At 41.4% G+C, this 27,296-nt stretch overlaps 1 protein-coding gene across 2 annotated transcripts in view; it reads right to left on the bottom strand.

The window, feature by feature from the left end:
* Nucleotides 1–27,296, bottom strand: part of ADCY9 (adenylate cyclase 9) — a gene marked incomplete at its 5' end in the record, with an annotated part of 100,390 nt that overhangs the window by 36,381 nt on the left and 36,713 nt on the right. The window contains 4 exons of one of the 2 annotated variants that reach the window (XM_080383508.1): nucleotides 918–1,020; nucleotides 5,733–5,950; nucleotides 10,283–10,387; nucleotides 15,677–15,849. In XM_080383508.1, the coding sequence (XP_080239634.1) occupies nucleotides 918–1,020; nucleotides 5,733–5,950; nucleotides 10,283–10,387; nucleotides 15,677–15,849 (599 nt within the window). The remainder of the gene's footprint in view (nucleotides 1–917; nucleotides 1,021–5,732; nucleotides 5,951–10,282; nucleotides 10,388–15,676; nucleotides 15,850–27,296) is intronic. The other variant, XM_080383509.1, reaches the window with a different exon arrangement.

Here is a 27,296-nt window from a genome sequence, read left to right as displayed (position 1 = left end):
ACAGACCCAGACAGAAAAAGAAAAGCTCCCAACAGAAAAACGCAACAGAAATATTTTAGGCTAGGCTAGTAAAACGAACTGGCTCACAGCAGGGAAGCCTAACAAGCACCAAAGCCATCAGAAGGAGCAGGAAGGAGTAGGAACAAGGAAGGTAGAGAAATTGCCCTCTTTTGGCAGCAACTTTTCAGCTACTTGTGGAAATGCAGCCTCAGTTAGTACTGACACCTAATGATGCTACATGTAAACTTAAAATGTCTTGCTAGTTCATACCAACCAGGCAGGAGTATCTACTGGCACGGAAAGCCTACAATGTTATTAGCTCCCAAGGGAATTAAGGACTGTTTACACTCAGTGCAGAATCCTGAAGAACGCACTAAGTTCCCTACAATTTACTCGCTGTTCCTTACAATTACGCAGTGTTTTGAACTATTTCTGAATGCAGCACACTTACGGAACTTAGGACATTTGAGTTCAAGAGCAGGTTTGGGTTTTGCAGGGATAACCATGAGGCTCTGACATGAACAAGAATCAAATTTAAAGTTACCATTCTCAAATTTAGGATATTTGATGAGAAGGCAAGTAGCATTTGGTACTTCACTTTCATCTTAGCATGGTTCTCTGGCCTGCCTAAAGCCTTAAAACATTAACCTGAAAATGGAGAAAAAGCAAGCGAGAAGTAGTGTGTCTTGGCCAACTGTGAAAATATATGTCCAGCCCAAACGTTGGGCTAGACTCAGGGCACGGCACAAGACAGGTAAACTGGAAGGAGACTGTTTTCAGAGGTACCAATACCAAGAAGTAAACCACATTTGACATTTCATGACCCTTGTCACCAACTGCAACGAAATATGTTAAAAACAACAACAGACAGTGCTTAGACAGATTACAGAAGGAAACCAATGCCAGGAGAAACACACCTCTTCCTGATAGCTCGTCCTGTAGGTCATCTCCAAATCCTGATCCAAGAAGTTCAGGCTCAGCTTGTTAATAGGCGGTTTAAAGAAGTAGTCTTTCATGAGGCTAAAGAGAAAAGATGGTAACAACATCAGCGTATTCCAACGCAACTCTTTCAGAGCCCCCCATTCTGTGGTTTCTGTTTCTAGGGATGCTGGTGCATGGCTTTGAAGTTCCTGTAGCTTTCCATCGCTCTCCGTCACTGAGGTACCTCCTTAACCACATCAGTTGCTCAGTCAAAGGAAATACCTTACAGAACAACAACAGAGCAAACTTTCATACTTTCAGGAAGAGACTAACAAGTCCTTCCAGAAACTGAACAGCTGTAACTGCAGATGACTACAGATAATGGTAATATAAGCCAGTAAATAGTAAAGGTTAATTGCTGCTATAGAGGCACAACCTTAGGAGACGTGTGGCTGTGGGATATTTGTATCTTGGGTGGAATTCAATAGTTTGAAACAAGCCAAGGATGACAAAGGTGACAAATCGTTAGGAAAAAACCCAACGCGTTGTCCATTTTCGAAAACTGCACTTTCTTGTTATTTCAAAGACACAACTGGGAACATTGCCTTAATGATCTGGACTCCAGAGAAATGGGACCTGAGGAGACAGAGAGCTTAAATTTACTTCTGCAACTGAAGATTTGAAATCACCAGAACTGGGAACAAAGGCACTGACAGATAACAAAACTAGCTCACTAGGACTAATGAACCAGGAGGCAGCAGCTGCCAGAGGGTGTTTACGCACTCCTCCACCCTCTTCCAGCATCAGGTGCAGAAAAAAACCAAACCATAAAAGAGGACTTGGCCATTAAACAGATGTTTCTATTCCCCATCCTCTGGAGCAAAACCAGAACATTTTTTGAATTTTACATTAGTTGTAAGAGGTTTATGAAAGAAGTTTTCTAACAACAGCTATGGTGGCACTTGATCTGCAAACCTTTTTTTCGAGTAGGTGTCAAAGAGCTGAAAGGACTCCACTTACAGTGCAGGGAGCGCTTTTGTGCCCCATGGTTGCAGAGTAAGGTCATGCCTGCTTCTACCATATATTGCAGGGGTAGCCCATCACCCTGTCTTCTGTGCAGTCCTCATCTGAGACTTCAAAACACAGGCTCTTGCTATGAACCTTTCAATGTCAAGCAACTGATCCCACTTGTTACTACAGTGAACTGTTTAAAAATTGCTGTAGAGTCTGAAATGGGGCAGCTTCTTTCCAAGTGTTATTCCCACCTTGAAAATTGTAGCACCGGAGCAACAATTAGTGGGCTATTTTCAAGCTGGTAACTCTAGAGCAAAAACCGGAGAGGCACATGAGATCAAATTCTAAGCAGATGAAGAAGCTGAAAGCTCCTACAGAGCTACTCTGTGACAGAATTCTTTTTTTCAGGGGGTCTGCTTTTGGTTTTTTCTGTTTATTTTTTATGAATACTTGGAAAAGAGGTATTCTGGAAGTACAAGCTCCCCAGCACAAGATGACAGGTGGGAAGCATTTTTTTCTTGAGATGCAAGACTAACCAAACACACATTCCTAAACTGAAGTTTAAGACAACAAAAGACATGATACTTTATAACCTTTAAACATTCTGGCTTTGGCCAATATATTAAAAACATCAGGATACTCTGAAGGAATGATAGGACAGATTCACTCGAGCCCCCGTTCTCTCACTCATTCCTCATCTTCCCTCCCTCACCTCTCAAGACGTTTCTGAAAATGCAAAATATGAATTTTGCAAACTTTTTTTCTTTAGGAAAAAAAAAATATTGTCAAATTCACTTTCTTCCTCCAGGGGAAGCTCAACAGAGTATGTTCATGTGCTGGAGCTGCAATGGCCTAAGGAGGTAGGAAGAACAATGCAGTTTGCCAGTGCTGCACAGAACAGACGGCATAACATGACAAAACAAGGGTGAAGGCAGCATTTCTGGTGTCAGCCAGCCATACTGTGCCAGTCCAGCTCCATCTCAATAGTCGTCTGTCTCAAAGAGGAAGATCCCAGTTTAGTTGACTAAACACAGTCAAGTACATAATCTGCTTCCCGGGAGGCGTGTGCCTCCCCAGCACAAGTGATTTCTGTTTTCCCTGAATCAAGCAAGACTGGGAAGTGGGAGATGAAAGAAACAAATTTTTAAAGTATTTAAACAGGAAACTGACCCAAGGAGGGGATGAAGGGCTGCACAGAACCTAGCTTCTAAGGCCAGCTTCGCATTTCCCTGGGACTCTGCTCTGTAAGTCTAAAGAGATCATTTGTGAGTACTGTCCTGATTAGCACCTGAGGACTTGTTTCTTGTACTTCAAAAGGTTTATAACCTAAGGATTATGTAATTTTTCTTGGAAACAAAAATCTAAAAAGTGAGAATCCATTGAGGGCATCCCCCGTGAAATTCAGTTTAAACATTTTGTACTCTTGCACTGTGGTTTTCTTCTATAATACACAGTGACATGCAGATTACAATGAACAAAGCATGTAATTTTTATAGTGGTTGTAGTCAAGCCAGACTCAAAGCTCAAACTTTACGCTGTTTGCCAAATATATATAATCAAGTTGTAAGAAGATGCAAACTTGTAACTCGGAACTAGATGATCTTTTAGGTCCCTTCCAACCCAAACCATTCCATGATTGTATGACTCTATGAAAAGGATTCTTGTATAATGTATCAATCCAAACATACCGCAGTAACACTGGCTTTATTATTATTAAAGATAACTGGAACTGTGCTGAGGTATCAGCTCCAAGGTGAAATCTCAGCAAGCAAAGAAACCAATAGCTGCTCATGAAACTCTCAGCCACACACTTAAACCCTAGAAAGAGGTTGGGAAATGAAAAATATCACCAGCATCCAGCATTTCCTCCTAGCTAGCCCTAGGCTGCTTCCTAATCTCCGGCATCCTCCCTACGACGTTTAACTCTTCCCAGCTGTACAGGAAGCCTGTGTGATCAATTTATTCACCTTACCACCGTATCTGGGTTAGGTACTTTCTGTTAATAGAAATTTATATCACAGATCAGAACAGCAGCATCGTGCGACACAGTGGGAATCACTGCCCAATGCTAGAGGAAGCTCACGCTTCGCGGCTGCGTTTGCAGCGACATAAACCCAACGCAGCAAAACTCCAGTATGACCACTGCGAATGGAGTTTCACCTAAGACGACCAAGGTAAAGTTCGGACTTCACTCTTCTCCCTGGGAAAACTCAAATTTCCCATTCAAACATCCTCCTAGATACTAGATTTGTCGAGACCAACAATATATTATGTTTTACAGCAGGGGATCAAGACTGTTTTTAAGATTACTTATTACATATAACTTCACATTAACAAACGTTAAAAAGGATTAATGTAGAATGGTAGGCTTAGAGCATTTTGCATAGAACTAATTAATCAGAAAATTATTTTTGGAAAGTTATGTTTACATGAACTGAACTCAGCAGAGAAGTTGCCTTGGCAACAAGAAATGGCCTACTTAATATGGTAATCATGATATTTAATTGAGACCCAAAAAAAAGCTAGGCTTTGACTGATGTCAAATCACAGTCCTACTTTTTCCTTTTTCCAAATCAGAAAGATTTATCCATTTTGTAAGTGGAGGAGGAAAGCACCAGAAACACATGAGCTTGAGCCAGGTACCTTCGGCAGACAAACAGCATAAATTAAAGTACTTATGTAACTCAAAATTTGCAGGATGCTAGTTACATTTTAAACAAAAATCCAATTTGTTCTTACTGATTTCTGCCAACATCTGGACTCTCCCAATCCATCTGTCTTGTAATATTTGAAAATGTCACCTAAACACCTATTCTCTGTCACCAATGACATGCAGAGAAAAAAAAAATTAAAAAAGAAACTTAAATTTTAACTGAAGTTGGCCACAGGAGTAAGGTAATCTGAAAAAATATACAGAAGGGACTGGAGAGGGACTGCTGTCCCTCCCTCTCACTTCTCTCTGCTTTAGTTTCATGTTTTCAGTAAAGACAACAGTGTCCCCATTCCAAGCAGCCTGGAGTCTATACGAGCAAACAGTTTCAAGGATATTTAGATAAAATACCCTTAATTTGAGTGGAAGCAGTGAAGCAAAAATAAGAATAGCCATAAATAATAACAAACTCAAGTTATTTGTTTAGTTGCTCCAGTCAAGTCACTGCCATAATAAGGGAGATATGGTTGTGTGTTTACAAAAATCACACACTACTGAATTTTGGAGAACGTATTTTCTTCTGCCCAAAAGAAGCACTTTTTGTTTGAAACAGAGAGAGAAGCTAACTTTACAAAATGCTGTAGGTAGGTAGTAGGCCCATGAGGATTCACTCTATTAATTTTGCTTCCAAGCCCAGTACGACTTCTAGGTATTAGTCACACGTTATAGAAAAATCTGAGCTTTGTGGTTCAGATTTTATGTTAACACTTTTAATTGCAGAGCAAGGTAGATACTATGCGCATTAAAAGGACTCTTGAACATGAAGATAAGAGTTCAACTTCATCAGAAATCATTTAAAGAGTATTTTTCCTTTTTAAAGACTCAACTGAAGAATGACTGTACACCATGGAAATGATGAAAAGCCTGGCTTTACATATTCCTGAGCAGAATGCTTCTGACATCACGTTCCTACTGTACTTTAAGCAGAATATAGATAGACTAAGATCAGAAAACATATGACGTTATATAACAGTAATTACTGACAGGAGACAAAAGGCACAGAAATAAAGATTAAAGATATGGGACCCCTGTTTACTGCCTTCTCGCCTGTATACAATTTTACATTGTCCAATTCGATTTTCCTTACCTGTCTTCTTTAATCACATCCACAAAGTGAGCATCTGTCTTTTCTCTGATGTTTTTAAACCTCAAAGGAAGGAGAGCTGATTGATCCAGACTCACTCCACCCCATCTTCCTTTCTCTTGCAACATTTCGTAAAGTGAGGTTTGGCTGTTGCTGAGCTTTTCCTCCTGTGGAGGACTCAAAAGTCCATTCTGAGTCTTTGGACTGTGTCCTCCTGGAGCCTGAATGACAGAAAGCAAAACATACGTGGGGAACATGAGTGGCTGAGAAAGTAGAAGGGATTTCATGGAGCAAAAGTTGAAAGAAGTTCTTCCCTCAACATACCGAGCTGTTACCTGATCATGTCAAAGATCTAACTCCACCTGCCTTGAAGCCACTCACATCTTCTGTAAGTGCATGCCTACTTAGGTGTTGTCTTTTTGCTTTTTATGTACCATGTTTCCAAGGAGCAGAAAACAGAATATGTTTTAACACGAGCAACGAAGACCAACCACAAGCCCAAATTTCACTCACTCATCTTAAGGTCAAGACTCTTCAAAAAGGCTTTTTAAATACCTACTTAAACTGTGCTATCTTTCCACAGGTCATGAGACAACTTACTCTGCCAGCCCTTGCTGATCCTTCCACTGACAGCTACAGCCTTGCTGCTTCCCCAGACAGAGCTTCCTCCTTTCTCCCACCTGTGGGAACAGCCCTTTTGCACATCTCACCATCCTACCAAAAAAATATGCTGTAAATTAAACTATGTTTTCTTCACTAAGACGTACTACTTCCTTCTGGTTTTCTGTTGCCTTTGTATTAATTAATGCTGCATTTTTGAAGTTTGACGCCAGCCTGCAGCACAGCTTAGGTACACAGTATTATCAATTCTGCTTTCACTCACTTGAGAACACAAATGACTTTTAACCACAAATTATCCTATTTTCATGGAACCTGAAGTTCCTTCTTTTACATTTTGTTTGACCTAGACCAATATGCACTGAAGCAATTCCAAAAAAATTAAACAACTAAGCATGGTTAGAATGAAAATGAACTGCAGTTAGTCAGGATCATTTTCAAATGCACACATGTATCAAACTTAGCATATCTGAATGTTCATCTTCCTCCCCCTGTATCTTATCATTTATCACATATCATTTATCCTCATCCTGAAACCCACTCATGACAGAAGTTTCTTCATTTCTGCCCATACAGCAGTCAGCACAGCAGTGACAAGCTCCTCCAGAAGACTATTCCTGGATGCCACCACAGTGACCATAAATAAATACCATAAATATCACCACCCCAACCAAGCACTGAAATATGCTACTTAAGATTGTAAAATCAACTTAGTTAAAGTTAAGAAATATCTGGTTTCTGGCTGCCCATGCAAAATTAATGCAACCTCCTTGTATATCTATCCTATAAAGCAAACGAGGCACATGAATATAGGCAGGTAGAATGGAAGGTGCAGACATGACCAGTGAAGGTACAAGACTAATGGAGCAGCAGGAGAACGTCACCTCGTGCAGGGCAGAGTCAGAAAGCGCTCGGGTTTGGCTGCCAAGACCTCAAGAGCTAAAGTCATAACAAGGTGTGCTGGAACGGTTCCCTGGAGCTACAGGAAAAGCAGGAGGGAGGTGGGCTGCGCTTCCCCTTCCTCTTGCCCGGGAGGGACACAGGATCCCCACCCTGCGGGCTGCCCCGACGGAGGCGTGAGCCTCTAGAGCCACGTGCTGGGAGCCAGGAGATGAAAGGATTCCCAGTCTAGTCCCTTCTACCACTCGCAACAGTTGTTTTGGCAGCTTGCAGGTGTTCACAGCACAGTGACAGCAGCTGACAAAGTAGAATAGGAAATTTAGTAGTTATGTTGGTGTGCTGCCAATGTTTTGCTAAAGACTACAATCAACAGAAGAGAAAGGTGATTTCAGCAACACATATCTCGGCAAAAGCCGACCAAAACTCCTTGGACTGGAGAAGTGCTTGCATATGACAGAAGGGCACTCTCCTGGTAAGCCAGAAGCACAAAAACTTCTGACAAAGTCTTTTTGGTTTTTTTTTTTCTTTTTTCCAAGGGAAAACATTCAGCAGGTTCAGAGCAAGCTGTAACTTGTTAACTGCCACCATAACGGGTTACCTAGCCTACCCAGGGGGAACATAGCTCCAGAGCACAAGACGTGCTGCAGTGCCAGCACAGCCTCTCTGTGTTTGAGATGGGGGGTACTACTGCAGGCAAGCCAAACCCAACAAGGTGCTAGAAGTGAAGGATCGTCGTCGTTTGTTTTTTAAATTTGTGCTAAAGATTATATTTGCTCAGAGCACCTCCCAGAACAACTTGAGGCCTAAAAAAGTCAGTTAGCACCTTTTCTTTTTTTTCTAGCAAAGAATCTTCCTCCTTTTCTCACCCCTGCAGCAGATGTCGTTACTTGAAAAGCAGTAACCGAGAGAACACAATTTTTGCTATGAGCAGCTCAAATAAAAGATACAGACTCCTGTGCACTGTCTTCTTTCCCTGTCTGTTCTTCAAGTTCATCTGAAAAATGCAGCAAAAATTTCTGCTCTTTCAGAGAAGGTCAGCATGGACTTCTCTTGGCCTTCTCTCTTTAGCTCCTTGGCAAAGGCTCAAGTCCCTAAGAAAATTCTTCCCTTTAGTCAGCTCAAGGTTTTCCTGTGCTGTCTCCACTCTGCTAATCTTAACAGGAGGGGATTAGAGCATGAAACTGCTTGTGTGTAAGGAGAAAATCCCTATTTATTAAATGTTGTTAGCTCCAATGTTACTGTGGTTCCTGACGCAACAGGCTGTACAGGTTTTTTCCAGCACTCAAGAGGTTTGATGCACCATGTGACAGTTTCCTCTTATCAAGAGACAGGGAGGCTCCAGAGGCTGTTGGGAACCACAAAGGTCCAAGGACATCGTTAGCAACATTCCCTCACGACAGGGGACACAAGTGATGCAGGGCCAGGCGCAGCAACCTGGCATGGGAAGGGAACAGACCCCAGAGACTGGGCTCTTCTTCCCAAGAAACCTGAGACTGCAAAGAAGATTTGGAAATCAAATGCCACGGCAACTTCGTGGATGTAGCTGTTCTTTAAGCTTTCAGTTAAACAGGCATCCCAGACTTACTAGATAGCCACTTAACTGCTCCAATTTTTTGACTTGACAATAACTAAACCAAATCAAAGGAGGACATTTGATTTGGTCTCCACTAGCACATTTCTTCACATCAGCCAAATTACAGACATTTTATTTAGCACTGTACAGACCTCTTCTAAGCCAGGTTAGATGACTTGCTAACTGACACACATGAAGCTAATATAGCTGTAGTATGAAGAAACCCAAAAGGATAGTTCTATTGAAGACATCATATGACACTAGGCAGCTGGCACCTAAGGAAAATCTCTGTTTGCAGTCGGTTGCTGGAGATCCCTGGCATGTGGGCAGAGGCAGCCTGGGGAAGAAGCATCCCATGTGTACCATCTTGGCAGCCTGGGCAGATCTCCCACAGTGTTTTCTGACTTGAAGATCTCATGCTGTTTTGAGACCAGTACCTGCTGGCTGCTGCTCTGCTCTATATCCCTCAGGGCTGCAGGGCTTATTATTTTAGTTTTTTCTTGGGCTATCTCCTAGAAACCCTGGCACAGAACATGGTCTACTGTGTTCACAGTCCAGAACGGCAGTCCCCGCTTCTGAGCTTACAATTTAAGCATAAGAGATGACAGGTCAAATACAGACAGACAGTAGTGGGACAAACACAGATCAACGTAATAGCTCATCAGTAGAGTAAGTGCTGGCAAGTTTTTCAGCTAGCTCTGTATGCGAGACGAGTTGTAAAGACTGATGTGAAGAACAAGATGGCTATCTGCAAGCATGTTTATAAAGTGATTCTCCCTAACTTATTTGAAAATACAACAATCAGGTGATGAGCACTGGTATCCAGTCTGTGTTTAGGCAGCAGATTAATATCCAGGAAGGAGTGAGAGGCGACAGGCAGAGCAAAGAGGCTACCAAGGCCACGAATAAGATGACAAATAGGCAACTTCTGGTGTTGTAGAGGAAGTAGGTGGCTTCAGTAAGAATATCTAAGCAACAGGCAAGGAAAGCCCTCTTGGCAGCAGCATGCTGAATATGGAAGATGCTGTATTTGTTGGTCAGAAAAAGGATGCAAACTGACTTAAAGGCTGTGAATTTCAGCTCTGTGTGTGAACAGGAATGACTGTCTTACAGCTATGATGCAGAAGACATTGGCAAGACACAGGTGTAACTTGTAGCTAGGTGGTGTTAAGGGACGGAGAGCATCGTAGTCTTGTTTGTGCCTCTTCCTTTGGGTAGACAGCGTAATTAAAAGAGTCCAAGTTTTAGGTCCTTCTCACTACCAAACTGGGCCCATAAAATGACTAATAATTCTGAAAATTTGAGGGGGAGACTCAACTACATTTTGGAATACAACCGCTCAAAATCGAGATCAGTTCTGCTGCTTAAAAGCTTGAATAAAGGAATAGCAAGCGAAAATGAGAAAGCTAACTAAAGCAGAGAAAAAAGGGCAAAGGAGGGAAGGGATAAATACTTAAATTACCTTCATACTGTTTTTATGCTCATCCTGACAACCATTTTGGATAGCTCCTTCATCTATGCTGACATCACAGTGGGGAGCAAGGGTGGTACTACATGAAGGGCAAGGCTGCAATGAGACAAAAAAATTTTAGCCAGGAATGTTCTGGTGTCCTCGCAGTATTATGCAATTTATAATTCGGTCCACTTGTATACTTGCAGCGTGGTTAAAAGATAAACAAAGCTACAGAATGGGAAGCAGGGAGCAAAATTTGACTGGAACAGAATGCACCATTTCAAAAATAAATCAGATTTTCTGTTCACTGAAGCTAAACCTAACTCAGGAAAGCTTATTGAGTATAAGATCACAGATACACTGTAATCACTGCACACCAGCAAAGGGCCTCCCCAGGAAGAACGGAATATTCTCTGGTAAGAGAAGCACAATTTTTTTTTGCTTAAAAATTTGCCTGCAAAAGCATCTGAATGGCATTATGAGTGAAGACACAGCACAAAATGCAACAAAATTCAAAAAAAGCACAAAACACCATGATGCATTACAAACATTACTGCAAAATGAAAAGCGAAAAATCTGAAACTAATTAAGATAAATACTTTTTCATATAGTGCTCTAAGACAGTAGCGTGGAACTCAGGCTATCGTACATTGTTGAAGCCAAACAGCCAGCAAATGTCAGAGGAAACAAGGAAAGCAAAAACATCAGGACTTGTAATAGTTGGAGGTTACGTATTTTGGAAGCATCCTAAAATGTCACACTTCAGATTTAAAACAACCTAACCCCTCAAGAGTTAAAATGTGATCCCCTTAAGGGGAATTAACCCCGTATCCATGTCTTGCAAGTTTTTTGTACTGTTCTCCAGCGCTGGCAACGTACAGGCAGGATCCTGCATCAGAGGGACCCTGTGTCTGATCCCTACTGGCAGATCCCCTGCTCTGGAGATGGTCTACTGTTACCAGACTTGCCAGAAGTCTACTAACGGGTACAGAGATATCAGTAACGGGCAACAGCATACTAAATCAGGCACGCTGTACCAAATTGTGGTAGGTGATTCACTAAACACCTCGATTAATTTTCCAGCTAGCAACTTGAGCCTTCTGTCCCAAACTCAATACTCCATGTCCATTTTATCTGTTCATTTTGGACTCAGGAAGGACTCGTTCAAGCCTCTGTAGTCTACCATTCTCCTGGTCCGAAACCACAACAACTTCTGCCTTCAGGTCCGCTCCCAATTTCAGAGACTAGCATCTAAGTCTTTTCAGAACTGACTTTTCACCCAAAGTCCCTTTTCCGTCTCTGGCATCACACCTGAAATTGAACAATGTGGCATGTTTCATTTTCAAGTTGTTACAGTGCAGTATTTCTCTAACCATGCTTCCTGTGACTGCTGATCCACCTCATCACTCCACAATGCCTCTCAAAGGGCTTCATAAAGACTCTGAGTCTTCTTAGCAGCCAGCACACCATCGTATCTGCTCTTCCTCAGGAGCGTGGTCCAGGTTCAGGCACTGAAATTACTGTGAGTTTCCTAATCTGGCATCAGATAAGCAAGTTACATCCAGTTCTGAACCTGCACAGTCTGAACAAATACCAGCACACTTGAAGAAACTATTAAGTTTGTTCTCAAATGGTCTTGTTTAAAAATAATCTAGGACATCTATTCATCTATCATGAATGCCTTGGCCACTCTGTGGAAGACAGCATTAGATAGCTTTAAAAACTAGTATGACAATGGGCTAATGAGCCTTCTGTGTTCCTAGGGTGTGCATTAGTAGATTTATCCATGGCAAGTGTCAGTTGATGGTAATAAAAACCAAATACCTCTAACACAAAATAAAGAAAATACTCCCTGTTTAGACAAAAAACTCAGAAAAAAAGTCCGACCTTTTGAGAAGTGGCAGAAGTCCATCTGACTTACCCCATGAGATAAATCAACATCATTAACTTCATTCTCTGTTGCAGACATTCACACAAGCTCAGTGTGTACGTGACCTCATCGTGATGAATAATACATTAATGTACTTTCAGCAAACACCAAGACAAGCAGAAGTACTTTCTGTTTTCATACCAGGAGATGATTAAAACATTTTTACAACAGCTTATTATTCTCTGTCAAGTAAGGGATTTTATAAAATATTACAAAAAAATAAACTGATACCAAAACCACTTAAGCAGTTTACAGTGCTTTCATTCAAAATATCAGCTGCTATTATAGATTTACTTATAGTTTTTAGCCTCTATCTTCACCATTTTAATTATGTACACACATTTTATTGATAGCCAACCTGCAACAAGGATTGCAATTAAATTAACAACAGATATGCTGGAGGAGAGGAGGAAATACAATTCCTTTCATGGATCAATTACTGTTGCATTCCCCTGCCTGACTTTCCTTAACAGATCTTGTCCGCTAGAACATCTGTTCAAGCCCAAAATGTGAAAGTCATCCTTTGCATCCAATATGGCCACTTATTCCCTTTAAAACAAAAAAAAATATTCAGCTTGCCTGTAATTTTGCCCCTCCTACTTAGTCTCTTTTGCAGAGATGGAGTCATCTCCTCCCACACTGACACTGTTTACAGCTTTGTATTTAAAACAGTTGGCATGTAAGTCATGATTCTTTTACAAATTATTATCTCCAGACCCTTCCAGCAAGTTGCAGGCTTTAAAAAAACCCCACAAAACAACACAAGAAAAACAAACCATAAAAAAATGTAAAAAAGAAACTCACTCCTTTTCAAAAATTGTGCATGATTTGTGATTAAATTGCACCATTGCTCTTTATGGGAATTTTTTAATATGCTTACATTTATATATTTTAAACACTGTAAGACCTACTTCTAGCATGGCTGGCAACTTAAACGCTCCTTGAAAGCTTAACCCAGCCTTCTCCGTCCACAATCACTCCAGTAACAGGCTGCCCCGCAGAGAGAAGGATGGTGCACATCTACACTCAAAAGTGTGCTGTGGAGTCTGGAATACCTGTACCTACCCACGCTGTGAGAAGCAAGTATGCTTTGCACTCCTATGCTGCCAACTACAGTGGCAGAACATGTTTTTAAGTAAGTGCTCAGCATTCACACGATTGCTTCATCACCATACTATATGCATTCTGACATCATTTGTGGCATGCATTATATGGATGCTTATCAGACCACACGGAAAGCTGAGTTTGGGGTCATTCAAAACCCATACCAGCATGAGTGTTTCAGGCAAGACAGGCACGTTATTTTCAAAGAGCTGTGAGGCCACTTAGGAAATCAGTGGCCAGGCCTGCAGGGCTCATGGTGGTGAATAAAACCAGGTACCTATAAGCACAAATTCGATGCAGTAGCTTTAGCACATCGGTAGACAGAGCATCCAAGAAGGCTGAAACTGTCTAGGCGCTTGTCCTAGATGGTCTTCTGAAGCAGCTGCTTTTAGCTTTTCCTTCACTTACTCAGACAGCCATGTTTGTGCTTTTGCACTGTACAGACCATCATTCAGCATTTAAACAGCAATTTTAACATCCACCCAAGATGGTCCCAGAGCAGAAAATCAGGGACTAGGCAGTAAACAAATCATCCTGAGCTAGCAGCGTGCCTCCACATTGCATACTAGCTGTTTAGGAACAGTGTACCTACCCTTCTGCAGCGCAACAGTAAAACACCCCGTGTTTTAGAAAACACATACCATGGCTGACCCTTACCAACAGATTTCATTTTGGACTTGGATCATTTTAACAAGTACCACCACAAATTTTATCAAATTCTAGCTGTAGTCAGGTCAGTCCTGTACTTTGCTGTAGTTTCATGGTGCTCCAGCTGCAGCTTACTTTGCTGCCTGACATTAAGAAGGCATCTTCACTTTCTCTCAGAACAGCAGCCTTAGCTTTACTGCTTTGTTTGATCCATCCTCTCTCCCTTCTGTTCCACGGACAGGCAGCTCAGTAATACTGCTCCACTCGGTACATTTGTCTTCCTTCACTACTTGAAATAAAAGCGTTCCTACCCCTCACTGTCACACCTGTACCTCTGCATGGCCACACACCGGACAGCACAGACTGGCTTATTTGTACAGATACCCATGGACTGCTCTTGAGATGTATTTTCCTGCCTTATTTGCTATACCATCCTTGAAAGACAAGAGAGAGCTGGAAAGCTGGTGCCTAAGGGATGCCAAATATATTCTTTTGATTCCTCTAAGAGAAAGAATCAAAAAGTATCGCCAGCAACTTGAATGCAGTCAAACCACACAGAGTGTGTATTTTGGGGAGGTATAAAGATGGCTACAGCTGCCTTCTGTAGTTAAACAGTCCTGGCTTGCTCTCTAAGGAGCTCACTTAACTTTGGACCGTATTTTTGCACCAGCCTTCCAGCTGATCTCATTTGCGATCCAGTGTTTTCACTCCAAAACTTAACACCAGGCACAGACACAGGGTAAAGGTGCCCCACTCATGCTCTCCCAATCCCCACAACAAACACACAAGCAGCAAAAATGGAGCAGCATGGGAATCGCCCCCTACCAACTTTGTCAACTCAATCTCAAACCTATGTTAAAGAGATGCTCTCAGGACTAAACACACTGAAGTCTAAGGACAGTGGCCTGCAGATGACCACCCGTGGCTTGGACATTTTTGCCCAGCTCGGGCAACCTGGGATGAGGCATTCTTAGCAGAAGTGAAAATAGAGAATAGACATCTGTTGTTTGGGAAATCTGTTCTGAGCTGGAAGATGGAGAGTAACAGCAAAGCTTTAAAGCAATACACATTGTTTCACAGATTTCCTTGTCAAGGGATCTTGTGAGAGGTGTGAACATAACAAAATGTCACCATTTCTCTAAGCTGAATCCATACAAATCGTTGCCCTCAGTTCTACATAAAGGATTCTAGAGCAAGCAGATAAAACGCAAACTCATTGCCTACTGGAGCATCTTCTCCCACCACACGACCAATGCTGTTATCTTTTGGGGGGGTGATGTCTGTTATGCACTCATATGAAAAGGTTTACAGGTACATGACCTGCACGACAGAGGAACGGCAGAAATAGGCTGCAGCAAAAGCAGGAAATCACAGAATTTACAGCAGCTGCATAAAGCATATTCTTTATTCCCTGATAAAATAAAGACCATTGAAAAAGCAGCATTGACCTCTCGGTCCTGAAATATAAAAAAGAATTTATTTGAAACCACCTTTAAAAAGCATTCACCTTACTTTAGCGATTGCTTGTCAATTGGCAAGGCATTTCACTCTGTAAATTTTTTCATTCCTCAAAATACATGTTGTCACTATATGTATATATACATAAATATATATACAAACATATAAAGCAGTGCAAAAACAAACCTGTAAGGTTTCCCCATCCACACATCGCTCCCTGGTTTGCACAGTCTATGCTGCTTGGCTTTGAAACAAAAGCTCACCTTAGGTTTTTCTGCATGTTTGAGAGTCTTTGTCAAGTCACCGGCATTCTCGACTGACGATGCTCCCTGTATCCTGGCTCCATCCCCAGACTCCAAGCCAGAAAGCAACGCTTGTGAACAGCTGCAGTGGGGCTCCTTCACCTTCTGACCAGAGATCAGATAGGTCTTCAAACCTACAGAAAAAAAGAAGAGTGAGAACTGCAGAAAGAAAAAAACCCACGCTCCCTTGGACTTCTCAGATATGAAATACAGGAACTATCAAAGCATTATCAAGGCTTGGGAATACAGCACACCGAAAAAGACAGCGGCTGGGAACAATCACCAGGAATACGAAGATGCTCTGTGTAAAGTGGCAATTAGGATTGTCCAGCACCTGCTGTCCCAAACACAAGAGGATACTCTAATACAGAGCAACAGCCAGGACTGACATGTACTTTCTTTATTCCATTTTCACTCATACATTTCTAAAAAATAGAACCAAGACCTTCTGTACTTGCTTCCAAGTTGTAATTTGAGCTCTCATGTTAACTCTTTACTTCTGGAAAGCATTTGCAGCCTGTTTTTCAGTGATACGTGTGTTAATATTCTACTTCTGAAAAATCAGCACGTATTCCTCCACTTGCCAGAGATATGTCGTGAAGATTGCCTAATGCTGGTAGCACATTGAGAAAGGAAGTGTGTTTAAGTGCTAGAAATTCTGATGGGTTTTCATAGTTAGAGCAGACTTCACAATTTTAAAGAACAAAATCAATCTTTCTCTCTTGCACGTACACCCACACACGCCCTCTGCAACTGTTGTATGAATTGAAGCATAATTGGAAAGCAGATCCAATACTAAAGGCCAGGCTGGTAAATACCATGTTGTATCAAGCTGAGCTGTATCAAAAACCTGTTCAAAACATAAAATATCTGAATTTTGTTTAGAATATTGCTTATTTTACTTCCTTGGAACTTTGCGTTATAATGTTCTGGGTTATTTCTAGGCAAAAAGACTAAGAAGGAGCTACTAATCACACTGCTTTCTGCATTCAAAGGAGTTAATTTTATTGCCACTGTATGGGAAATCTCCCACTCAGCAAGGAAGGTCACTGATATGCTCCAAAAAGCGTGGAGGTCAGCTCACAGAACTGGAAAGCCCTTGTTATTTTGTGGTACCAGAGACTGTTGTTCCATGCGATTCTGCTGCCAGCCTCTCACTGCCCGAGACTCACGGGGTGGCTGCTGGCTTTCTATCTGGGTCAGCTGTGCATCACCCCCCTCCCTTTTTCTGATACTTGTCACCAGTTGCAGCCAGACACATGACTGTCACAGCCATCAGCTGTACTCCTTTGCCTCCATCCATTGGACGAAAGCTGCGAAGAAGAATGTCAAGTTGCAGCCGTTGGAAGAGGGCAGGTTTCTGTCCCTTATGGATATGGTCAATGGCTTATAACCTTCTTTACAGAAGGAAAATCATATGCTCTAAACCTTTTTTTGTGTGTCTGTAATATGCAACATAGCCAGTACTTCCAATAAAAATAAGTTAGACATGGTAATAGCGATTTTGCAGTTTCTCTGTTTATTCTACTAGTAACTTAAGCTCCCAAACACTTCTATGACCAACGCAGAAAGCCGCATCCATATCAACCATTTCAACCTTGGGCTCAAAAGCTGCTGGGAAAGCTACAGTGCTCTCACATAGTGCTCCAAACCAGAGTGCTCGCTTGCGTATATGAGATGTTATGCTATAGCCAATCTTTATTTTTATATCGTTTATAGTAGCACTTGGATTTTATTTGGCAGTGCTGCTTAATAAAATCCTGAGCTGCTGCTGGCTTCCAGATGTAGGGCTGGTTCTTTAAAACTTATATTGACGAGGGCTATCATTTAAGGAATTCACCACAATCAGCTTACAATTATATGTTTACTGTGGTAAAAGCTGGAACATTAAGTTTACTGCTCCTATTTTTAAAAGCTACCTTAAAGCAATGGGATTATATTATCACTCCTATTATTCCTCTATTTTTTTCCTAAACAAACATTTTCTTTGGGTTTTTTTGTATTTTTGAAAAGGCACTTTTTATATCTTACTGTGCCGTGCAGCATAGTTATTTTGTCGGTCTGTTGTATGCAGTAAAATTATCTCCCGTTTGAGCTCCACACTGAGGAAAAAGGGAAAAGGCCACAGTACACCAGTAATTGAAAACGTGTTTGTGAAAGCAGAACGCACCCTCACCCCAACCTGAAAGTGCACCAGGATGCAGCTTCTCCACCCCAGCCCACCCCTCATCCTTCCCATCCATAGCAGACGCCCCAGCCCACCACCACTGCCGCCATCCACAGCCGCTCGCACTTGCTCTGCCCCACAGGCTTGAGCTGCAGGGTTTGCAGTTGGCTAAAACGGCTGGTCGTTGGCACCAAGAACTGTAAAAATCTCCTGATTAACCTCCTCACGCTTGCCAGCCCTGCCACGTCCGCTGAACGAGAAGTGTTACTTGAAATGGGTAATTCTAAAGTGGACAAAGAAAAGCCAGTACCCTGCAGATCACAGCACACGTTTAGTAAAAAGTCAGCAGGGCTATTCCTAGCGCTGAATGTAAGGTCAGGGTCTCAGGAGAGTAAATAAGGTTATTTTTGGAAAGTCTTTGGAAATTAGGAGGTGTAAAAAATCTTTCATCTTCACAGAACTTTACTAACGTTGTCTACCTAATACTTTGTTATTAAATCCTTCTCACGACAAGGAAAATTCAATTTGCTTGAGTATTCCTTGCAACTCTCTGACACTTCACAAAGCAACTCCTACGTTCAGTCTGAAATATTTTGGTAAAAAAAAAGGTCATTAATTCAGTAGAAGTGTATCGATGTAACTAAAACGTATTATACAAGAACAGCATTCTTTCTCCTTCTCCATCTCCAGTGAATTAGTATAATCAACACTGTCACTTTCCATACAAACGGTGTACGGAGTGAAAAGCATTCACACCACCATGCAGCACGTTTAAATCATTTAAGTAATGCAACAATATGAAATGAATCAGCCAACAATGGAGGAGCTGCTATCTTATGTGAAAATCAGCAAACAGGGTGCAATTTTTGGCGTGTGTTGCTGTGCAACGATGGAACTCGAGACACGGCAATGAGTAAAGTGCTACGAGATGCTTATACTGTTATTTATAAAGGTAAAGCTCTCACCCTTTATTCCCCTCCTGCCATTCTCAGTCTTATACTCACTTCCCCCACATTTATTCAAAATAAATGCTGAAAAATAACACAACCTCAAACTGCCTGATAGCCAGTCTGCACTCTGGCAGGCTTTACCCTGCAACGCATTTCTGCTTTTCCCAGAGATGGCTCTTGGAAGCAAAGACAGGGAACTGGCTACAACCACCCTCTCCCCAACGTACCAATTTAACATATATGGTATTTTCTGCCCTGGCAAAAAGAGGGGCTACATCGTTTATCTTTGAGAAACACAAGCTACTTCCTTCGCTTGTCTTCAAGTTCTAAAAATCTCTAGGCGCTGTAACAGCTCTTGCACGCTGAGCCAAAACACTCGCTTCTTGAATTCAACCATTTTGAATATTGACATGGCAGTGTCGGTAAAGTGTATTTTTGACAAGATATTTGACAGGTAAGATCTTCATGGAACTACAGTGGGTTTATTAGTCCTACCACTGAATTTTAGAAACATTACAACATTTCTGTACTCGGTTCCTTTCTTCAGTTAGCTTTTCCTTTTATCAGTGGCATTTCTCTGAACTTAGGAAAACAGAAAACCATTCCCAACACTAAAAAACACTCCTAATAATAATAATAATTAAAAAATCATACGCATGCACTCCCACACAAATTATTTTCTGTATGCACAAAAATAAACAAAAGTATAAATAAGGCTGTATATAAACATCCCAGTCTTCAACCTGGGTTTGGTAGCGTGAGAAAACCCTGCCGCTGCAGAGCATGTGGGAAGGTCGGTGCGGCTGGGGCGTGCTGCCCCCCTGCCTGTGCCCTGCCAGCCCCCCGCAGCCCCCCGGCGGGCAGCCCGCACCGCCTCTGCCGGAGCTGTGTCTGCAGGGAAAAACCTTCTCAGGCAATTAGTGGAAAGCCACTTACTGGGAAGGACTGGAGAAAGGGAGAGAAAAGGTCACCTGGCCCTTCAAGTCCTTATTTATTTATTTCCTTTATTTCAGCTCATTTATCCTCATGATTTCACACAGAAGTTGCTGTTATGCCAATCTAATCCGTATTTTACACTAGTAGAGGGCATTCCTGCATGCATCTTTTAAATATGGGATGTCTTCTCCTACAGAAGATCTCAAGAGATGGGGGATTAATACAAATACTGATAAGCAATTCCTTGGTAAAATAAGATTCCAGTTTTGATTTTTGATGCTTCACCTGTATGGAATTAAAACTTTTTAGCCCACTGTTGATAGCAGACAGGAAAATTACTTTCTCTCTGGTAAACTGAACATGTCATACTTCTCATATCTCTATTTAATGAACTCCAAATGCTTTCAAAACCCTTTCAGCACTGAGAGACACCAAAACCCGATGGCAATATTTCAGTCATGGTCTTACTGATTCATTTAATAAAAATATAATCCCAGCCTTATCACATATCCCTGTTCCTCCCTCCCTGAATCGCTTCCCCTTTTTAGTTGCAGTACAGGGAAACAGCTTTTAACTAACAGGTGACCTTCCTTTTCAAAATAACTGCTTCCCAATATACAGCCCTCTGTTTTGGAAGACTAATAATATTCCTTGCATTGATGTAATAAAATCTAAATGGTACTGATTATGCCCCTTTTACCAAATAGCTTTGTATTAATGCTTCTTCACTGTTTATCTTTCCATCATTTCCCTTAGATTCTACACACTTGAATCATTTAATCATATCTCTTTCCAAATAATTAAGTATAGATTTACAAAAGTACATAAGCTCTATTTTCACAACCCTCTACTTTTGCAGTATCTTACCTCACAAAACTGGAATTTGCATGAAAACCATTTCATCGTGAGAACTGCAGTGACTGTCACTCCCACGTGAGGGCAAGAATTACTTTCTAGCTAGAAAGTGATTTTAATCACCTGCTGCAATTTGCTGTGATGAACAATGTTAGCTATTATCTTTCAATAATTTAATATCTCGTTTTATATAACTCTGATATAAGAAACTGGTAGTGGTATAACAAGGTCTTAAAAAAAAAAACAAAAGCTTTGCAGTTCAGGACTGGCTTTAGCTCCTGTCTTTCTGAACTGATGGATGGTAACTCACTTTTAGGTTATGCTTCTCTGCAATCCATCAGCTCTTGCTTTCTCTTTTTAGAACTACAATAAAAAGCTTTCTCCACGCCTTTTAAAGACATCATCTTTGCACTTTGCCAAAAATCTGGAAGTGAAAATACTGGTATTCAGCCACTGCCACTCCAGGGAAAGGAAACAGAGACTACAGTTAGGTTTCCTCATACAAAAAAATATGCTGCTATACAATTTCAGTAGATTCTGACTTGCTCTGTAAAATAAATTATTAACTGCAATTATTGGAATGCAATATGACAGGTAAATGCCAAAAAAAAAAAAAAAACCAAAACAAAAAACCACACAAAACAGGGGGGAACACACAACCAGAATTTTTTTTTACTTCTTTTAACTAGTTTCTTCCTGGCATCTCTCTAGCTTCCCATATTGGTTGGTGGGTTTTTTTTCTCCCTTGTCAAAGCTTAAAAAATTTTTCACGTACTAACCTAGCCAAATGTTTATGCAAGAATATAGTATATACCATTATTCCAGGAGCATCGGTATCCTTTGGGTCCAAGTTGTTGCTGAATCTAAAGACAATTTTCAGTAGCAAATACTCTCCCTCATTCTTAAAAATCAATAGTTGCCAAATCTGTATTTATAGGGACTATTTTCTCACTTTATTAGACCCATTCTGATAAAAAAAACCCCAAACCTCAAGACAGTCCATGCAAACCTCTTCCTCCTCTCCAGCACAATGCTCTCACCTATTGAGCCGGGAACTGGTAGTTCTCACCACAACAAGAAACCTCAGAACCAGAAGAGCGCAGCAGGGCCACCGACTGCCGCAGCACTGCGCGCCGCTCCCCAAAGCGGCAACCGCCCGCAATACACAACTAGCACGTGAAATGCTGCTCAAAATACATAAACATTCTGAAGGACAGAAACTTACACTTTGTATTTCGCTATTAAGGAAATCTGAAAATGGACGAATTAGAAATTAAAAATCCTTTTCCTAGCTGGACTCCGTAGCTAACATAATACAGATCAACTGAGGCATCCTCAAAGGGGTACTCAGTAACCAAGCTGAATGTGGTGCCAAGAAATGTGCAACTATATGTAAACAGGGGTTGTTACTTCCACCATATTAATTTTTTCCCTATTCCGCAACATTTGTCAAAAGATTAGTTACACCTAAAAAATAACTTCAGAAAGTTTTCCCCCTTGAAGCTTCTGATGATTTCATGATTCAAGTACTTGTGTACACAGAAATGAAGAGAGAAGCAAAAACTCAGAGGAACATCCCTACCTGGGCAACAGCACCTGATAAATACAAACTGGATGATCAAAGGGGTTGTGGTATCCCTGCAAAACACCTTTCAGTCAAGAGAACTGTCATAGTTGTGACAGCAGAAATGCAATGCTGTAGTCCTTGTCACCACTCAAGGAAGTCCCTCTGACTTTAAAGCTCAGCTTTAGGCTTTTGGCTTTCAGAAATACAGGCATGTAACGGCCTACAGGTACATTTTTAATTTCAAGGAAGCAACTGCATTGTAATTAGATTGCCTGGAGAGAAAATTACAGTTAAGCATATCCGCAACTGGGATAAAATAGTAATAATAATACAAAAATAATCAATTTCTGCTTGAATCTGTGAAGCAGCCTGGAGTCTGGAGGACTCTGCAGTGCCAAAGGCCGTGCTAAGAGGCCACGGACAGGACAACCCCCAAAGAGGCACAGGCGGACAATCAAACATCTGCCTGCCCATGCTGAACAGAGGAGAATGCAGAGCTTCCACGGCAGAACCCTACAGGCTCCCCCCAAGGCATCATACCCAGGATGCAGAGTTACTGGCCTGATCTTAACTGCAAGAGGAGAGGCTTTTCCAGCAAGTTTACAAGATGCTCCAAGAGTGGAAACAATTGCCTAACCCAGGCTGCCAGCTGTGCCCGATGGGCTGTGCCAAACAGTGTTTATCTGATTTCCTGAAGGAACTACCAGCAGCTGTGGTTAAACAACAGTAGATGCAGCATCTAAAAACCTGCTGCTCTCCCTCACTCCTCAGGAAAGATCAGAGAGAAAAGAAGGAGCACTTAACTTGAGATTTTGTCTTTACATTTAATCTTTACTCCAGCCGCAAGGCTATAACAGGTCCCACCTCACACATACCCATGGGGCACCACTTTCGCTTGCTTCTGACTACAAACTCACAGTTCCCTCATTTTTACTTTTTCTAGACCTTCTCCTTTTTCACCACCATCCCAGATAAACTAAACAAGATTTCCAGAGAGGAGCAGAACACATTTCCACAACCATGCAGCAAATGCACATTTACTTCATACTTCTAGACAACTTCCCCAGCACAACCGAGAATTACTTCTCTTTCAGGCACAGCATCCCTCTTGCCATCCTTCCTCCGGGTGCTAGGGGCAGCCCAACAGACTGCACCTCATCCCCAGCACACCACTGCAAATCCTGCAGGAAAGGTCAGTGCTGTGAGGTCTATCGGTCACAGGCTTGCTCCTTGCGGACCACAGCCAGAGGTGTCCTCCGCTGCACAGTCCCTTTTCCCTTCCCATCCTCACGTCTGAAAGCAATCTGGTCCCTGCAGAGCCAAAGCCAACAGATTTCTTCACATACAATTAAGGAAGACTTTTCTGTTCATTCTTATAACCCCTACAAAACGCTTGCAAATTTCTACAGCTTCTGCATGATGCATGGTTTATGTGTAACTTTATACACCACAGCAGTTTACTGAACGCTTCAATATTATGAAATACAATGTAAAGATCCCCACATTACGGTATACATCCTTCTTGAAAAACAGTGGTGGAAGTGCCAGGCAAGTCAGATGCAACACATCCTACCAGTCTGGTAAATGGCTACGTAGAATGACATTTTAAAAAAAAATTCATAAGGTTTGGGTTTTTTTTTTTTTAAGCCTAAAAATACTCTTAAGTATCGTCCTGCTGTTTTCCTGAATTTCAGCTTTTTATCTCCAGGTATTTCAGCAATATAGCTGGAAACCAAAAGCACATCACAGTCTTCTATATCAACAGGCATTTTCTGTCACTCACATTGTAGGACTGTGCAAGACAACACTGGATGACTTTACAAAAAAAAAAAAATCAAAGCAATTTTCTTCAACCTGCAAAGCTGCATTTCTGATGAAGCAAGTCCCCCCCTCTAATCCATACAAATCACTTCCAGCTTAGTGGAAACAAAAGCACATAACTCAAAAAGCCTGGATGCAAATGAACAGCCTACCTGGAAAAGCACTTTGAATGTATGGAGCAACATTTCCTGTGGCTAAAATGAGAAAGGGAATTTACGAGCCAACTTGTTATCTTAGGTCTCTGGAAAGCAGAAACAATGATAATAAGAAACAGAACTTTATAAACTGGAAACACAAAAGAAACTCTAAAAAAAAACAAAACCCCAAACCTATCTTTGTAATCTCTAAAGAAGAACTGCAAAAAGCCAGAGAAACCAGAGGCATCTTCTGTGTTATGGAAAGCCACTGTTTTTCTTATGCCTCCTTTGTCAAGCAAAACACTTACTTTTGATCAGCTAACAGACAACAGTGGGTTTGGAAAATGCTGATCAACAACATATGTGTAATTTTGGTATTCAACATCTGACAGTTTTAAGGGGGAACCCTGTACCCAAACCCACAATCTACATTTACAGCTAAACTGCAGAAATACAGCTGCAGGCTGCTAGTTTACCCTCCTTCGGTCTCTTTCATTTCTTCTCACCTGTATAGGATTTAAAAAAAAAAAAAAAAAAAAGAAAAAAAACCCCAAAAAAACAACCAAAAACATGGGGAAGAAAAAGGCCTAGGCAAATCCAGCACAGACAAACAGCTCAAACACAAAGGTCTAGCTACCACTGTTAGCTCAGGAATATATTTACATATGTATTTTTAAACTCTACCAGCAAAATAAAAGATGGGCTGATGAGCAATACCGATGCCTATCCTGGGGTTTACAACTACCCTTATTTAATTTCTGCTCCACCAACTTTGCCTGTGTGCCACCGACCGCAGCCTGAGAGCCAGCTGCAGAGAAGCTGTCCTCTGGGATGACTCTCTGGGTTTTGAACTCATTTTTTCCCATCATTACAACTCATGGCTTGACACCTTAATAGGAAAGAAAAGTAGGTTTGAGTCAAAAGGTAAGCCTGGGATTTTTCAGTCTTGCCAGGGGAAACAGCGTGCTCTGCAAGGGAAGCTTGAAGTCCAGCAGATTTATTAACATGCTGTGGATAAAAGATTATCTCTATCCTAAGGGTTCCTCACAAAACCTAAGAGATATATGATGTTCCTACATTTAAAGCAAAAAGAGGGCCTAATTCCACCTCTAGGACATTTGGGATTAACTGGTAAAGATACTCTCTGGCTTTCACTCACACTACTCGATCCGTCTGTAAACTCTCCTGCAGTCCTGCTCATGAAAACAAATTCCACGATGCAATTACATGAGTGAAAAAGCATCTGCTATAATCTTATTGCCATTATTTTTCATGTTTATTGACTATCCCTTTGCCCTCTGTGCTAATTTTAACACCTGGGAAGGAATAAGTGTGATGAGAGAAAATGAAATTTTTGAGCAATGCAGCTGCCAAAACAAGTCAACCAAGCACATGGGGCACTGCATTTTCAGGGGGTTCAAACATCTTTGAAAATTTTAAGTCTTGTCACAGAATACCTTTTCTGGAAATACACCTAAAGAATAACAAATTAGAAATTGACTCTAACTATGAACACAGCCCTTTTAGAAATTCAGATTTGCTTCACTGGCTGGATTGTGAATGAGGTGCCAGTGCTGAAGAAACTGCGGAGGCAGAGGAGTACAAGGGATGCTTTGCAGCAGGCGTGACAACTAAGCAACCCCAGCACCAGAAAAGCCGCTCTCTAGCACTGCCCTGCTCACGACTACACCTGCTGTAAACTGTGAGCTGTGGTATGGAGACACACAGCCTGCTTTGCATGGCTGCAGTGATGTAAAGCAGATACAAATACATTTTTAGATATACAACATGCCTGTTCTGGCATGCTAGGGACTCTGTTCTTTAAAAGAAGATTATAAGGTCACAACACTGTGACATTTGCAGACATCAGAGAGAATTCTTCTAGCTTCTTGTTTAGGGTGCAAATGTGGATTTAAGTTTTTTTCCCCCACCTTCACAATTGACAAGAAAGTGCCTCGAAGTTCAAAAACAGATGGCTAAACCAATAACCAACCTCAACTTCTGCATAGTCCTCCATTTTAACAAATGCAGGTCCACGTACTGAGACCCAGGGGTTCCTCTGTAATGCACTTAGATTATGTGCATCCCTGTAGTCACACTAAATTACTGCTAGTGGCTGGGCCACAAAAACGGCATGGAAGTTGGCAAGATGATGGAGGAAGCCTTTGGGAGTAGCTTGCTGTACAGTCTTTTCAATCCAAGCTTTCAGTCAGGCATCTGTCGGCGTTTCCCTGGTGAGTTTGCACACATGGGAAGTTCTGACGTTCTGGATCACTCAAAAAGTACAATGATCCTTTGGGGATATGTAGCATATACTTCCAAAACTTCCTTTTATTATAAACAAAAAAGCGTTTCCAACTTAAAACTACATTTTAATGTGGGAGGGAAACAAGTGATCAGGAAACTGCATAGGGTATACCTCCAAGGCAAGGACTTAAAAAAATCTATTTAAACAACAGCATTATAAAACAGAGATTTATGGATAGATAGATGTGGATTTTTCAAGAAAAATTCCACTCCTCTAGATGGGACAATTATACAAAGCCACAAGCATTCCAGAAAGACATCCTACATATTAAATTTTCTTCTGCCCACATACTGGCTGGCACCCTCAGGAACTACGGGTAGCCGTAGCAGCCTCTGCTAAACACAGGTGGAATTTAATAAATTGAAGAGAGAGGCTCCAAGTGAAAGTTCTGTCAGCTCTAGGCTCTTGGGGAATGGGAATTTACTCCTTTTAAACCAAAAAGGCACGGACAGATTAAAAGCAGTTAGAAGTTTATTAGAAATCCCACCCAGGAAAATTCCACTCAAGACCAGAAGATGCCACCTATCTTTTCGATTGACATTTTAGAAATGATGAATAGCAAGCGTGCAGGATGCACGAAAGGATTCCAATAAAAAACAATAGTCTCATGCAACTGGAGCCTGCTCCAACCCTTGGTAACAGAGTGAGCCATTGTGGCTCTCAGTACTAACATTTTTTTAATAGAATCCAGACAAGAGCACTCACCAATTTAAACAAGACTTCAGAAGTCTATTTTGTTATACTGGTGCAATCTCTTTGTGTTGACAGGACTACAATCAGGCAAATTCTTTCCTTCTTGCATAATGCAGGTAGTCTGGATTTGACATGCTAAATCAGCAT

This window comes from Falco punctatus (genome assembly GCF_963210335.1).
Source record: "Falco punctatus genome assembly, chromosome: 4".
In the NCBI taxonomy this organism is placed as follows: Eukaryota; Metazoa; Chordata; class Aves; order Falconiformes; family Falconidae; genus Falco; species Falco punctatus.
Note: the sequence above shows the minus strand (reverse complement) of the source record. Positions and strands in the feature narration are given on the sequence as shown.